This window comes from Limulus polyphemus, unplaced genomic scaffold (assembly GCF_000517525.1).
Source record: "Limulus polyphemus unplaced genomic scaffold, Limulus_polyphemus-2.1.2 Scaffold2701, whole genome shotgun sequence".
Taxonomy (NCBI): Eukaryota; Metazoa; Arthropoda; class Merostomata; order Xiphosura; family Limulidae; genus Limulus; species Limulus polyphemus.
This window is the reverse complement of record NW_013668311.1, coordinates 3,642-19,758: the sequence shown is the minus strand read 5'-3', so window position 1 is coordinate 19,758 and position 16,117 is coordinate 3,642. Positions and strand designations below refer to the sequence as shown.

The window sequence follows — 16,117 nt, the reverse complement described above, 5'->3', positions numbered from 1 at the left end:
ATATATATATATATATCAGGCAGGCTTTAGCACTGCCTATATAGGGATGGCTTGGATTATTCATCGAAATGATATCTTACATATCTTCTCAATAGGTGATCAGGACTTTACAATACTATACAGTGTTTCCACTTATAACAATATCTGTGTAATGACAGAGTCACAAGTTCTGGAAACATCTGTATTACATGGTAACTCAAAACCCAAAAAATGGTTTTAACCAATTTCACTGAGGTGACATCATTTCTAACAGAGAAGTCACTTTTATAAGTATTATCAATAACTAGTAGTAATTAAAATAATCATAATTATAGTGTAAATGATGTTATCATTACCCCTTGTAGTTAGCTTTCTTACAGAAATTTGGGGTTCATTGAAAAAGCTCAAGTAGAGGGTGAAACAGGAATTACCAGCCAATAACAGATAAGCAACATTTGGTTTCCTATAGCGAACAAAATAAACAAACTTCCTCTTTTATATATATATATATATATGTAGATATATGCATTACACTTTTCCACCTATCAATGAAAAACCTTATTTATTGATAAAACTATGAGAAAACAAAAACTTCTTTGTGACTAGTATTACTCACCAGGTAGGTCAGTTCACTTGTTTTGGTATCATAGAGTCCTGTGGAGTTAGCAAATCCTAGAGTCCACTGTGCAAGAACCAACCAATCCTTATGCTTCTTTAGGATGCTGTGAGTTATATCAGGCAGCCTCAGAAGAATTTCACCAAACAAGGCTGTATTTTCTAGCAACTGAGACAAAGCTGAAAAATGTGTAAATGAATACTTACAATTTACTACTTTTTTAAAAACATACAGCTTTCGTGCATCAGAGTTGATCTATCCAAATGGACTACACTACAAGTCAAGCAAAAAGTTCATAATTAAATCTTATCTTGAGAACTTACTTTTGCACTTACTTTATCACTGCTTAAGCACATGTATATTATTATTTTTAATTATTTAAAAAGTTAATCATTAAAAATTTAGGACTGTATGTATTCATACACATACACATACTTGTTCTAAAAGAATTAAGGAAAGCTGTGAAACTTCAATAACAAGTTAATTCTTGCAAAAGGAACTTTTCAACATCTTTTCCTATTATCAATGTTGTCTATATACTATATTACAAAGAATTTGAAAACAGGAATAGTACTGTACCACATATTTCTCTCTATATTAATATTTTGGTGATCCAAGAGGTAGAATAATTTCTTTCTGGAACATACTCTGGATAAGGTTATTTTAGATAAAGCTCATACAAGTCAAAACTTATGGATGAATAAGTACTAAATCTAATCAGATGATATAAATGCAAATAAAGATATAACAAATATCACAAAACAAATAACAATTCAATATATTTGAAAAAATATGCTTCCATTTTTAATCCACAAAGACTATATTGTTTTAGATAGTGCAAGTACCTAATACATGTTATTTTGTACACTATATTTGTCTCTCATTCTTACGTGTACCAAAACTACACTCAAAATCTTTATTATGCACCTGTAAATATCAAAGACAAGACTTTCTGGTTAAATGTTTATACCTTGTTGTTTTGTACTTGAATTCTTTAAAACCAGATAAGCACTTTTTGCAACTTATATAAAATAAAAGATATATTAGCTCACCTTCTCTAATAATTTCCACTTCTGGGAATTCACCTCCAGGAATGTAGCCGGAGCTTTCCAAGTTTATTTTGGCCTTTGTTAAAACCTGCATAAATGAAGTGTGTAAGTAAGATCCATGTTATTCATAAAACCTGATTAATTTTAAACTTGTAGGGCATTTATCATAGAAACTACAAGACTAACAGCTAAAAATGTATATGTCATGAATCTTCAAATAGAAATACATTTTCCTTACATTGTATATTACAGTTCATGTATATATGTTAGTAATACTGCCAAATCTGAACTATAACATCAAATATATAAAAAATATACAAATGATACATCTACATCAATGTTTGTTTTAAAAGTTCAAAAAATTCATGAATTGTTTACCCACTATCTTAACTCCATAATCTCTTCTATATGTTTTAAGTAAATGGATCTCAAATACATTAGGTTGTGTACATATAAGAATTTTTTTTCATATTAGCAAACAGCTTAATCTTGATTTTTCACAAAGGCAAATAATCAGACATCAGTACAAATAGTTTTATTAAAGTAAGACATAGTTAGTTTACCACACAACAAAACATAACCAATTAAACATAGAAATATATTTTGTTTACTTACTAAAATAAGCTTCAAAAACCTACACAAGCAATCCTGTAAAACTTGTCTGAAAGCAGGTACAGAACTACCATAAGTTTGCATTTCAATTTTCTTAGTACATTTTATGTTTAAAAAGAAACCTCAGTTTTTTAGGAAAAACTGAAGGGCAACAGTACTCTTTTAGATTAAATAAGTTTTTAGATTTATAAGCAAGTAACCTATGTAGTTTAAAACATTTTTTGGGGCATAAAAAGTACTTTGTATTTAAAATCATGTTAAATCTATTTATTACAATAACCATGATGAATCAACCAGTTTTGTTTTACTTCTTGCTTAATAAATGAAAGTGTTTAGTTGATCTAGATTAACATTTATAAATCTATAGCCCGTGTGAAAATTAATTCAAGCCTCCTTTAAAAAGTCTTTTCAATCTCTCACCACTAATCTTCAGGAAATATTTAATGAATCAGGGAGTTGTATGGAAGATGACAAGTTAGCCTGAAGTCACATTTGATTATTCTCTATTTCCAAGTTTAACAATTCTCACTCTTAAACAAGACTTGATGCAAGTTTATTCAATAAAAGTAGAAACATTTTAAAATGGCATACCTCAAATAGTTTCTTTAATAATATATCAACCATCTTGTACTGCTTCTCAAAATCAGCAAAAGATACAATTGTCTTTACAACTTCAAGCTGTTCTTTTCTTTTATGCTGGAAAAGAACTTTATCTAAATAGTTTAACAGCTAAGGAAGTTTTCAAGAAGCTGGCATACATAAAATTGAGTTAAATGTTCCATTTTACCCTCCTACAAAATTCCAAGTTTGCTTTAAGGTTTATGAAGTTTTCCTCAAAATTAAGATTATGTATTGTGTAACTAACCATGAATTGGTAAAACATTTTCACATAAGCTAGCAAAATACTGGGCTGCAATTTATAGTAACAGTGTACATATACTGTTAAACACTTGAACATCAGACGTATCTTCCTCCTTTGTTAATATAGATGCAAGTTTCTGTAAAATCACTTGATATTTCCTAACAATATTTTGGATTTTGTCAGATGTAAAAGTTGCATGAACTTTTGAACCTAAACAAAAAAACGTTCTACTTCTAACACTGTTTGTACAAAAACAAGATTGTAAGTAAGAAATGGTACTTAAAGTTTCATTATTCAGAGTTCTTTCTTCTTAACCTGTTATACTAAATTTTATATACTAAGCATAAAAGAATTCCAGCTGGCAAAATCTAAGGAAAACTAAGAATTATTTTTATCTTACATGTATATTGTGGTACTTGTCAATCTGGACAGAAACATTCCTATAAGAAAACCTTGTGCTATATTCTGAAGACAACAGGATAAGAGGACACAAGATTAAGATTCAAATGAAAAGACATGCTCTGCTCCAGTTAAAGACCTTTTATTTTTTCTAACAGGTTGATTGGTTTATGGATTGAGTCATCAGCAATAGTGAAGACTAGCACTTTACATGAGTTTGAAAAGAAAATGGTAATTTCCTGAAAATAAAGGATGGGTTTAAGTTTTTACTTTTTCTCAAGAATAAGTGTGCAGGAACATCCTTCAAGAACCAAATGATTCCTCATTGTCTGTATTATTATCTGTATACTGAGAAAAAAGCAGACACATGTGGCATAAGCATCTGTGAATTGAAGTAATAATATTTTTTATAATATATGTATAAATTCTTTATGACGATTATAATGCATCATTAATTTAGTTAATGGATTCAGGACTATTCCAGACCTCTTAGGTTGGCCAAATCTTATGAGATGTTATTAGGATTATGTCCCAAAATATTGCTAATGGTAAAGGTACATATCTGATGAATCAGTTCATCCAGTATTGATTAAATGTTATACAATACTGACTTACAGAAGCTCAAAGTTAACATTTTCCTAAATTGAAAATATATTTCCAATAATACTTACCTCCGCTGACACTTATAGCTATTACTCGACTGCCAGGATTTCTTCTTTGCCCATCTAAGCCTTAGTCTGATTGTTTCTTGCTTGCTCCAAGATTTTATACCCCACTCAATTGCCCTTGGTGATATTTGTCTCATGATACTCTTCACCACAATCAATGTGCCTTCTATCCTGGTAATGTACATAAGCACCTCATTCAGATAATTTTATTACTTTTTTCAAGACTAATACCATCCCAGTCTCTAACACCAGCTCTTAGTGGGGAGGAAGGGCAGGAGAATGTCAGTGGAGGTAAATATTATTGGAAATACATTTTCAATTTAGAAAAATGTTAACTTCCAAAACATGCTTTCCTCTGCTGACCTTATAGCTAGAATCCCACGTTGAAAAAATGGAGGGACCAGTGAGGGCATTATCCATACAGAAAGCATCTGCATAGATCATGATGTACTATGAACTTAGTTCCTGTATCAAGGGTGGAATTGTACATGAATGATCATCACCATAGGACAGCCCAAACCAGATAGACAAGGTTCCACTACTCGGAGTTGGAATTAAGAGGTCTTGGTCCCTATATCCCACGTTGCTAGCAATTGGACAGCAACGTTATATATATATATAATGTAGTCATAGAGTGATGCATTCTGAACCACCAGAATCATAATGAGAAGATAAGCAACACATAAGCGGACAAACCTTCTCCACTTGAAGAAGCCAGAAAGGCAACACCACAGGCTCAGAATGATAGGATTGCATATGCCTTATTCAACCAAAGGAACAGAACTCATCCAGTCTGGAATTATGAACATTCATCCTCACTCCCCAACCGAATGGGCAAGGAGCCTCCCACTTGCCCCTAGAATTATGGGGAGGATGTGGAACAACTGTGCTCAACTAAGGATCCAGTGATAAGATAAGACTAGTCCCAAGAAAGGAGGTCCAAAATTCGAAAATAAGGAGCCCTAGACCACATGCCTCCTTGATGAGAAACATAAGACACCACTGCAGAATAGTCAGAGTGAAACATCCTAACTTACCCCCTCAAGATCAAAGAATGATCCCAACTACGGAAACTGGGAAAACTAGGAAATGGATGTGTATAATCCTGGTCACTTAAAGACCAATAAAAACATGTGTTCTTGTCCCAAAGGCACAAAGGATTCGAATGATGCCTCCATTCCCAGAAGAGAAATACTATCCGTGCAGTTGGAGAAGGAGAGGTGAGTAAGAGTGTGGTGTTCTATGGTGTTGAGCCGGATGGAAGACAGCTGAGAGATTAGATGAAAAATACCCAGACTGATGACATATTGAATTGGAGGAATAAGAGATATTGCAGTCCCAAATAAAAGCCTGCCTGAGTTGTATCTGAAAGTAGATGCAGGATGTGACGGTCTAACAATTGACGAGATGTTGCCAGCAGTAACCAGCCATCCATGGAATGGTGCGTGTACAGTACGATGGACTGAAGGGGAAGAGAAAACTCATAAGATACAGCATAACCCATGTTAAGACTCTGCAAGATCAAAGATAAAAACACGGAATTGCAGTACCTGACCCTTGTGCACCACAAATGCCAATAGTGGTGGGACTCCATCACTAAAGCAAAGTGCAGATTGGAACCAACTACAACCAAGTTGGACATCTACAATCCCAGTAAAAAAAATCAACACAGATTAAGGAATGATTAACTTGTGAACCTTGGTGAATCTAGGAATTGATATAGACAAGGATTTGTTTGTTTGAAGTTAAACACAAAACTACACATTGGGCTATCTGTGCTCTGCCCACCACGGGTATTGAAACCTGGTTTTTAGTGTTGTAAGTCTGCAGACAAACCACTGTGCTACTGGGGGGTGATATAGATAAGGAAGATTGATGACTGGACACCAATCTTCTGTCTTCATAATCTCAACATCTAATAGAAATAAAAACTCTGAAGAACTAGCCTTACTCTTTAACTATGCCCAAACCAACCAGACTCAGATAGCCCTAAAACTAAATTCCAAATCTCAATGAACTGCAGGAGACAGAAACCCTACAGGTTGGGTGGATAATAGTAAGGAAGATGTGAACTGAACAACACAATTGCCATGTATGGAGAAAACAAAATTTGCTCCCAGACCTTTCAGCCATCAATTTAGTTGAAGGCTCAAAAGCAACCAGGAACAGAGATGAAAGTGTCCCTTTCCTAAAAATCCTGAAAATAATCGAAGCCAAGTAAGGGAGGTCCAGCACCCAAAATCCTGCATTTTGATGCATTTTAGTACTTAAAATTCACTTAAACAAGTTACCCCATTTTTCTTACATCAATGATTATCAAATACATGTGAGAAATATCAAATCTGATTCTCCTAGTTAATGGATAATTTTCAAGAGTGCATTCTTTGGAATTCATAATTTTCACTATTGGATGTCAAAACTTATATAAAACATTTCAAAAACACATATGCAGTACTGAGTGTAAGTTATAAAAGCATTATTTTAATAATGAATCTATTCAATTTCATAATAGTGTGAACTGTTTAGTCTCAGTTGAATCATACACCATTGCTAAAAGTAAATCAGACATATATTTATTGTAAAATCAAACTAATTCGCTGAATGTAAACAAACCGCGCATGGAACACCAAAAATCCGATAAATAATTTTTAAAAATGTGTTTCTCCGGAAGAAAACCGAAGGTTTCAGGATTTTTTAGAAATATCCGGATTTCCGGATATATCCGGAAGACTTTCATTATTAGATATGCTTGTGACCAATTATTTATACCAAATATATATTGTAAACACATCAAATAAAAATGCTTTAATCATATTGACTACAATAATAATAACTAAATTATTACATTTAAGTAGATCATTGTAACGATCTGTGCAATATGACATGATAACAAACAAAACAGTTCATGAAAGTTTATAAAATCAATGACTTATTAACTACTCATACTACAAAGTAGTGAAACAAGAACATTTCATTTGACTGATCTTCCCTTAATAAAATTACTTGAGTATGTTAACTATAGAATGTTATTCCAACACTATTCTGATATTATATATCTCAGAAACACTTTTGTGCAAATACTGAAAACAAAGAATCTTAATCTGCAATGGAAAATGTTATTCTTAATCTTATCATTTCCTTGTAAGTAACTATATAACTTACCATTGCCATCAACTGGTTCATAATATAACTGTACAAGATCAAGTTCATGATTCTGAAATTTTTCTAATGTTTCATTCAGTTTATTTAACACATCTTCATCCAGACTATACCACTCACTCAGAGATTTGTACTGGATGCATTCATTCGGTTTCTCTCCACGAATTTCCACTTGGCATCCATCCCACCAGTAAAGAGCACTTTTAAGTTTGTTCTTTTTAGCTGTTATCCATAATGGTTCAGCTTGTTTCCACCAGTGAGCTACACTAGCGCTTGGATCTGGTGCCATGAGAAAGAAGTCGCCTTTATCAGGGTCGTACAAGTAATTCTGGACAAACCCATGATTCTCTGCATAGAGACCTAATACACAAACAAAATAACATTATATCAAATATCTCAGTATATTTAATGGTAATACACAGGTAAAATATTTGTATACCTACTTGGATAACTATTACTATTCTTTATAACATTGAGATTATTTTACTACAAATATAGTTAAATTGGAAATACCTTGCAAATAAAGTTCACCATGTAAATATGACCTATCAAAGTATAATGTCATATCATTTGCATCTAAAATCGAAGTAGGGAAAAAAAAACACTGAAAATTGTGATTATCTGTTAAACATCATTTTATGAAGTAGTATGCAACAATAATAAGTGTTTTTAATGCATAGTAAATTTTGGCATATAATCCTATTATCAAAGAGGAATAAAGCCAGCAATAGTGTGTTGATCTATTTGACCTCTGACTCCAAGACAGCAGGTAGCCTTTTGAACCAAAAGGTTACCTGTTCTATGGGCAAAGCCATATTGCATGTTCTGTGTTGAATAAAATAACGAACAAATAATAACTTACCTGAAGTAATGTTATTAATAACCAGATCCAAGGATTCTCATTTAATTAAGAACTTATTTTAGTTCATGAATGATATCAGCATTCATAACATACAAGACAACTTCTCTGCTAGCCCCCCAGTGGCTTTCCAGTAAGTCTGAGGGGTTATAACCATAAAAATCAGGTTTCAATACCTGTAGTTGGCGCAACAAAGAGAGTCCATTATGTAGCTTTGTGTTTAATAGCAAACAAACAAAAATTTCTTTGCCATGACTAAACTAGGTTTTCAAATCCACTCAATAAGAGTTAGCTCATCTGACTAGTATTTCATATATCAGTTCTTGTCCAGTCAAGATGTTTCTGAACAACCAAAGATAGTATTTCTAACCAATATAAATTTATCTTGCATTCTTTAGTCATCATAACCAATGTCTGATTATCCACATATAATCTCTCTAACTGGTTTTTAATTAATTTTCAGTCCTCAATCACAATAATGGAAGTTGCCTTATGGTTTTCAGGTGTCAATTAAAAGATCTTTTCATAAATTTCAGAAGAGTTTATTTACAGTCACATGGTATTCACACGTCAAACTGGATCTACAAGACAAGCTATCATGACTGCAAAACAGGAGGTTTGAAATAATTTGCATGTGATATACATCAAACACAACCAGCAATACATGACAACAGATAAATGTTCCTCTCAGAAACAAGATCATTTGAAAAACATGTAACATGACAAAAACAAAAACATTTCACTCTACATCAGTCACTCTGTGATGTGGCTAGAGAACAACAGAAAAGCATAAGTCAAATCTGGCAAACACCAAGTGAATTCTGAAAAAAAAACTGCTTTTGTTTTGAACTATTATTATAATTCCATGTTCCACTAAGACTTCCCAAGATGTCACATCACCAGACAAGTTCTATTCACATAAAATACAAATCAGAGATTTCAAATTCTCTATCTTCACATTTAGCCTGTGTGTCAGACAACCCACTATAAGAATACACCAATGAATTATCTAGCAAACACATGTGCTTGGACTTTATACATGGGAAAGAGCTACTAAGAGAAAGATTAATAGAGTTCAAAGTTGAGCACAAACTGTACTTTAAATAAAGAAACCTATGAAGCAATTGGAAATACCAATATTTTATCCTTTCATAACTATAATATGAATATATCTGCAGCCAGATATATTCAATGAAAATTTTTTTAAATTTTCATAGAAAACTTTTTGAATTTAGTCACTATTTATGAAAATATGTTATAGTCAGTTCTAGATTTTGTCTCAAGAAGAGTACATGCCACAAGAATTACTTTACAGATTAATGAATTTATACAGGTGATAGAGTGGTCTGCATTGGTCAGTGTTAGCAGGGAGAATATCTTTCTTTTAACATAAAATTAATATGATCTCAGATGTGGGAAATTCAGCACAGTTTGAAATTTGATCTAACTAAAAATACGGTAGAAGACAATCCTGCTATTCCATCTAGTGAAGATGCATTTTTAATATATCAAGCATACATTCCAAAATGTTACCTACTCTTGTCCAAACATATTATCCAGACAATCAAATGCATGCTTACAAAGTTAACCTTGACCAAACTAAGTGGGATGAATACCTTTCATATATGGTGGCATATAGAACAAGTGAACACCAAGATACTGGTTATGTGTCAAATCTCTTTATATTGAGAAGAAAATTATAGCCCTTCCCCATACTTAGGTACATTCCATGGGATACTTCTGAGTGCAGAAATGGCACAGTGTTCACAGAAAAGTGTGGAGTTTCTAATATCTGCATTAGTTAATAGATGAAGAGAGATGTTATCCCACATAAGTAGTAGATAATGGGTATGGCTTTAATATGCACTTGCAATGTGTAAGCAACTCAGTTCTGGCTTAATTGGGTCTTTTCTCATCTTCAAATAGCTGAATCCATCAATTATGTGTTGTAATGGTAATATGGTGCACAAAAGCATCTTCAAAAGGTTGACAAGCTAAAGTCATATGTTGCTGATGAACCTCTTTTGTGCTAGTTGACTGAGAATGAGACTCTGACGAGATTAATGAGTCTGTGTACAATTAGATTAATGTGTCTTATAAACTCAATCTGGCTGATGAAGAAGAACATGCTATATGCAACAATCAGGCTGTTTGAGATGAATCAGATAAAGGTGACTCAAATGTAGAACAGCCCAGCTGTTCAAGAAAATGAGCATGGCATCAAAGACATTTACAGAATTGATAGAGGTTGGTTTGAAACTCATCAGTATTTAGTAGCGTTATACATTGGCAGCTCAAATAACTGTAGGACACAAATTTCAAAATGGAGTTATGATTCCTATTTTTCATGCTATTAAATCAACTTTCATGATATCTACAGATTATTTATATTAGCTATCCAGTTGTAGCAGGACAGTTGCATATATAAGATCAACAACTTCCATAAATACCTAATGGAGTAATGCAATATTTCTCTTGTGCAGACTGCATGAAATTTACCAAGTCACTACAGCTAGGTTAGTGTTAGATGTAATCCTAGAATACTGATGATTGGTGAGGTTTTTGATCACTAAACATTCTTATATACCAAGAAGATAAAAGGACTTTGTGGCCCTTCATTAATGAGAACCCGGGTTTAGTTTTATGGCAAACATTGGCAGATGTTACCCAAGGTATTTCCTGAGAGGTATTGTAGATTATAGGTGAAATACTGTTAAATAAACAGAAGATCACACTTTGGGGTCTGGTAGGTGCATCAAAGTCTACCCAGTATGCGGAGAAAATTGTGCGGTAATAAATCATAAGTTATGTAGACACTTATAAATCTTGTCATTTGAACCATCAAAATGTTATTTTAGTTTTTTAATACACAAGCTTTAGGCTCAATTACCTAAGCCTTCTATAGGTGCAAGATGTTTTAGTAAACAACCTGATCTGACAGAAAAATTTGAATTACAAGTTGCCAAGCAACAATAAAAAACAAGAACGTGTCCTCTTTATCTTTACAACAATAAGCCTGAAAAGCTAAAATAATTACATTATCAACAGTAAAAATAAATAAAGTTAGATAAAATATAATGAAGGACCAGGAAAATTATTTGATTAGTTTTACAACAGTATCAGAGTCAATGAAAGTAACCATCAAGTATGAAGAGGGAATCCATGATTTTGATTATTGCCACATTCATGAACTGCTATTACAATAGCTCCTCTAATTTTCCTCTTTTTGGTGGTATCACAGCCCTTGACAACTGGTTTTATATTCTTAAGGTCAACATTGTGGTTGTTCTCTCTCTAGTGTGTAATGTAACACTTGAAGTATCCACAACAGCATGTACAATGTCTCTCTGGTGTTCTTTCATTCTGTTACCAGGACATGTAGTCTTTCCAATGTATCCTTTTTACATTCACATGATACACTATAAACATTTTTTTTGCACAGAAGTCAGAAGTTTTGATTTAACCTTTGTTAATATATTGTATAAGTTAGTTGTGCTTTTGAAAATAGTTATAATGTTAAAGGAAAGTAGGTTATAACCATCATGTGTATATTTTCCTGATTAATGTTTGTTTGTTTTTTATTGAAGGAGTTTTTAACAGTCTTTTGTTCTAATTGTTGGGGATAGTTATTGTTAATAAAAGTCTGTTAAAGCTGTATAAGTTTAATTTCTATGTATTCATTGCTGTATATTCTACATGCTCTGCATGTTAAGATATTAATGACACTGTGTTTAACAGATACATGATTTGAAGTTAAGCTAGCTGTTCATATTAACTGCTTTGCAATAAACAGTAGATTTTAGTTTCAGGTCATCAATAATCTTTACAACCAGTACATCCAGAAAAAGAAAGGAGTTATTTGTTGATTATTAGATATAATAAAAACTTTTTATTTTTGTGTTATGTTTCTAGGTTATGAAAATGTCATCAACTTATCAAAGGCGAGGAAGATGCAGTGAAGTTGTAATCACTGTAGCTATAAAATGCTGCATATGAATTTTGATAAGTAGAGGAAAAAGAGAAGAGCCCATTGGAGTACCATCCTTCATTTGGAAGTACTCATAGTTTCAAGAAAAATAGCTTGATTCAAAGCAAAATTCTAGAGGTTTGATGATATTCTTAACTAAAATTAGTGTTCTGTCAGGAACTTTTGTGAAAAAGGATACCACATCAAAACTAACAAGAATGTCATCATTATTAACCTCTTCGCTCCTAATAATCTCAACACAATAATCTGAGTTTCTTAAGCATTCATAAGCTTCAACTAAAAGTTTCAAAATCATACATGAAAACCTTTGCAGAGTTATGCACAGAGGAAACAATACAGCATACAATAGGTTGTAGAGGTATGTCAAGCTTGTGGATTTTTGAAAGTCCATAAAACATGGGAGAACAATGATGAGAAGATAACTGTTGATACATATGTTTCATAATTTTCCTACTCTTGTAAATTGTGAAAGAAATTTTAGTTCCTTCACAGGTTTTTAGTAAGTTCTGCTTTTAAAACACAAATACAATTCACCTGTGGATACAACTAACAAAACACTGGAATATCGGACCATACTATTTTTCCTCTCCTTTATTAATATTTCTTCATCTGGTTTTGTGATGACTTCAAAGATCACTCTTCAGGATATAAATTTACTGAGAATCTATAATTCTATTTTATTATCAACATATTGAGAATCTTTACCTCAATTTATAATAATAATAATTTTATTTTCAATTTTCTTTCCTCTCTCTCAATTTTCTTTTTCTCTAATTGTTCTATGAACCACATTTTCTTTTGTTTCCATTTTTCATCACTTCTTCTCTTATTCATTCTTCATAAATCATTCCAATATTATCTCAGTGCTTCAAAAATCTCTTTATTCTCCATCCTTTCATTAAATAAATTCCAAATTTTTAAGTCAATTCCTGTGAATTTCACTTTTGACTTTCAATTCTAACTTCCAGAGCTTCAATTTCGATCCTCAACTTTTTCATTTCTAATCTTGTTCTCATTTGCTTTTCTTCATTTGATATAGCTTCATTAATTCTAATAGGGAATCCTTTTGAAATTTAAAATAACCATATTTTTATGTTTTCCCTTTTTTGGGCATGTAATGTAAAACATAGGGTAGATGTAATTAGTTGTGTAAAGTCAGTAAGAACTGTGAAACCACGAAAACTGTTACTAAGACTTACAGAATACACTAAAGTAAGTAAGAGAATAAAATTATAGAATAAATAAATTGTATTTCTATAATAATAAGAGAAAGTATATAGGATAAACTTTGACTAATTTTATTTATTTTTGAGCATTTTGAATGTACTTAATTTATTAAAGAGTTTCGTTCATTTGATATTTGAATGAAGGGTGCCACTGCGTACAATTCGGAGATGTTCACGGAATCTGTCACCTAATCTGAATATAGTTTCCCCAATGTTGAGTTGTTTACATTTAGTATAGCAAATACAATAAATAATGCACTCTGATGTACAAGTGAATTGACCTTTTACGTGAAAGGTAAATGTACAACTGAAGAGAATCAATAAGTTTGTGATATAATCGCATGTAAGGCAAATAGTTTGTCCACATGGACGAGTTCCATTAGTTTGTGCAAGTAAAGATATTCAATCTGTAATCTGGAATGTACTAAACAGTTTTTCAAATTCCTCTAATGTTTGAAAAAAAGTAAGGGTGAGGTGGTAAAAATGTCATGAGATGTGTTGTCTCTTGTTAGTAAGGTAAAGTTCTGTTGGACAATTCTAATAATCTGTTTGGTTAAAAGATGGAATGTAAGGACTAAAGGAACTGTCACTATGTGGTTTTTCCCTAAAGTAGAGACAGTCAGTTTGTAATAAACTGAATGTGGCAGGTTTAGCCTTTTCAATGGTGTTGTTGGGATAGTTGTGATATCTAAAATAATGAGTCACGTCATTTGCTTTACATCTGAAGTCAGTGTTGTCAGAGCACTGATGTCTCAAACGTAGGAATTGTCCCTTAGGAATAGCGTGTTTGTGCTCAGATGGATGAAAAGAATTAAAATGTAAATAAAATTGGCTATCAATGAGTTTACAGTGTACATTAGTAGTTAATGTAGATGTGGAAATAACAATAGTGATGTCTAAAAAGTTAGCTTTATGACTAGAAATTTGGGAAATAAATTTATGAGATGGTTGATAAGTTTTGGCATAATGAATGAAAAGGTCAAGTTAATCTTTGTGTCCAGTAAAAAAACACAGAATATTGTCGATGTACCTGATAAAAAAGGTAGGAAGTTTGTGGGTGAAGGTACTTAAAAGTTGTTCTTCTACATAACCAATCTACTAGCTAAAAGACCTGGTTTCTATCAAGATCAAAGCCTGCATTTAAGGTTTGGCACTTTTTTACCAAGATCTGTTGAACACAGATATAGATCCAGAATATCATTAGAGTTATGGGGGAAGCTGGTACAGGTGGGTGTGGCATCATTTAACAACATACAATTACTTTATTTTCTCTAAAATTTACAAGTTTAGTATCATATGAATTTGTCTATATATACAGACAAATCAGTCATGTTTACTATTTCGGTCACCTATAGCTATAGTTTGAATTATATTTTTTACTACTGGTCTTTTAGGAGAGCAAAAGAGGCTAACAATTGTTATATTTTTTTTATTTTTGAGATGGGCATCAACAGCTATACATTCATTTGTTGTGACTTGTATTAAAGGTTATCTGTGTAACAGATAGGGATGTTTTATAGAACATTGCAATAACCCAGTTTTGGTCCTCCTTGTTCACTGTATCAGTGTCAAAAGTCCATTTAAGCCTGTTAAATTGCTTTAGAATTTCAGTTGACAAGCCAAACTATCTTCTCTATTACTATCGCACTAGTATTTTGTGTGTGATTCACTTACAATTGTGGTGCGAGTTACCATAATCATTTAGTCTTCTTTCTTCAAAATACCGTCTATTCCTTTTGTCAAAGTGTACTCAGGCTGACTGACTTACTTTAGAACCACGCTTTGACAGAATAAATTATTCTTCTTTTCAACTGTTAGTCTTACTCTGACATACTAAACGTTAAGCCTATGTTAATAATTATGCCTATCACTTCTACGGTAGTTATCTTTACATCTAACTTTTCCTTGGCTGTAACTTTAATGTTTACTCTCTTCTGCTATTGTCTGTCTGCTGTCTCACAAAAAATAAACAAAAAAAAATGAATAACGAAAGAACGGATAAACTAGATTAGTTTGAAAACCGATTTGAAGCAACTATTTCAGTTGCAATATCTTGAAGTCACTTCCTTCTCTAATTAATCCATTGTTACGTTGTTTTGTGACAACTGAGGTGTTTGGTACTTCTTGCAGTTTGAAGTTTTATTTTATATATCAAGAACTATTTTTTTCATGAAATGCCATGTATGATACATTTAAATATTATGATTTGAAGCTGAATAAAAGTGTTATTAGAATAAAAACATACCATTTTCCTCTTTTTCATCAGTGGATGTCTTTACAAAGAGTTAAAACTTTTAGTGTTGGATTTAGTTGCCACAATGTGTTAAAACGGTGAATGTTAAAAGATGCTAAGCAATACTTGCTAATTAAATTCAATATAGATTAGCAGTTTCTGCTAATCAAGTTCACCAAACTATTTTATCCTCTGTGAAATACTGGTTACAAGCCAGGTGATTCTGTAAACAGAGTTAGAAAATGACACCACTAACTTTTTTCCTCATTTATCAACAGATCTGTCTAGGCATGTCCAGATGAGATGCATGGTGACTTAAGCATATGCCTTTGAATTGAATTTTAAAGTATTGGTAGTAAACAAATTCTACATAATTACATATATATATATATATATATATATATATATTCTTTTCCTCTTGTTAGCTTACTTTTTTTGTCCTAAAGAAATAGGCTATTTACATTCAG

The 16,117-nt window shown here is 32.2% G+C and overlaps 1 protein-coding gene across 2 annotated transcripts in view; it reads right to left on the bottom strand.

Moving 5' to 3' along the window:
- LOC106467673 (ectonucleotide pyrophosphatase/phosphodiesterase family member 6-like) overlaps window positions 1-16,117 on the bottom strand; it is a 58,487-nt gene that overhangs the window by 40,754 nt on the left and 1,616 nt on the right. For both annotated transcript variants that reach the window (XM_013928045.2, XM_013928047.2), the window contains exon 2: window positions 7,348-7,704. In XM_013928045.2, the coding sequence (XP_013783499.1) occupies window positions 7,348-7,704 (357 nt within the window). The remainder of the gene's footprint in view (window positions 1-7,347; window positions 7,705-16,117) is intronic.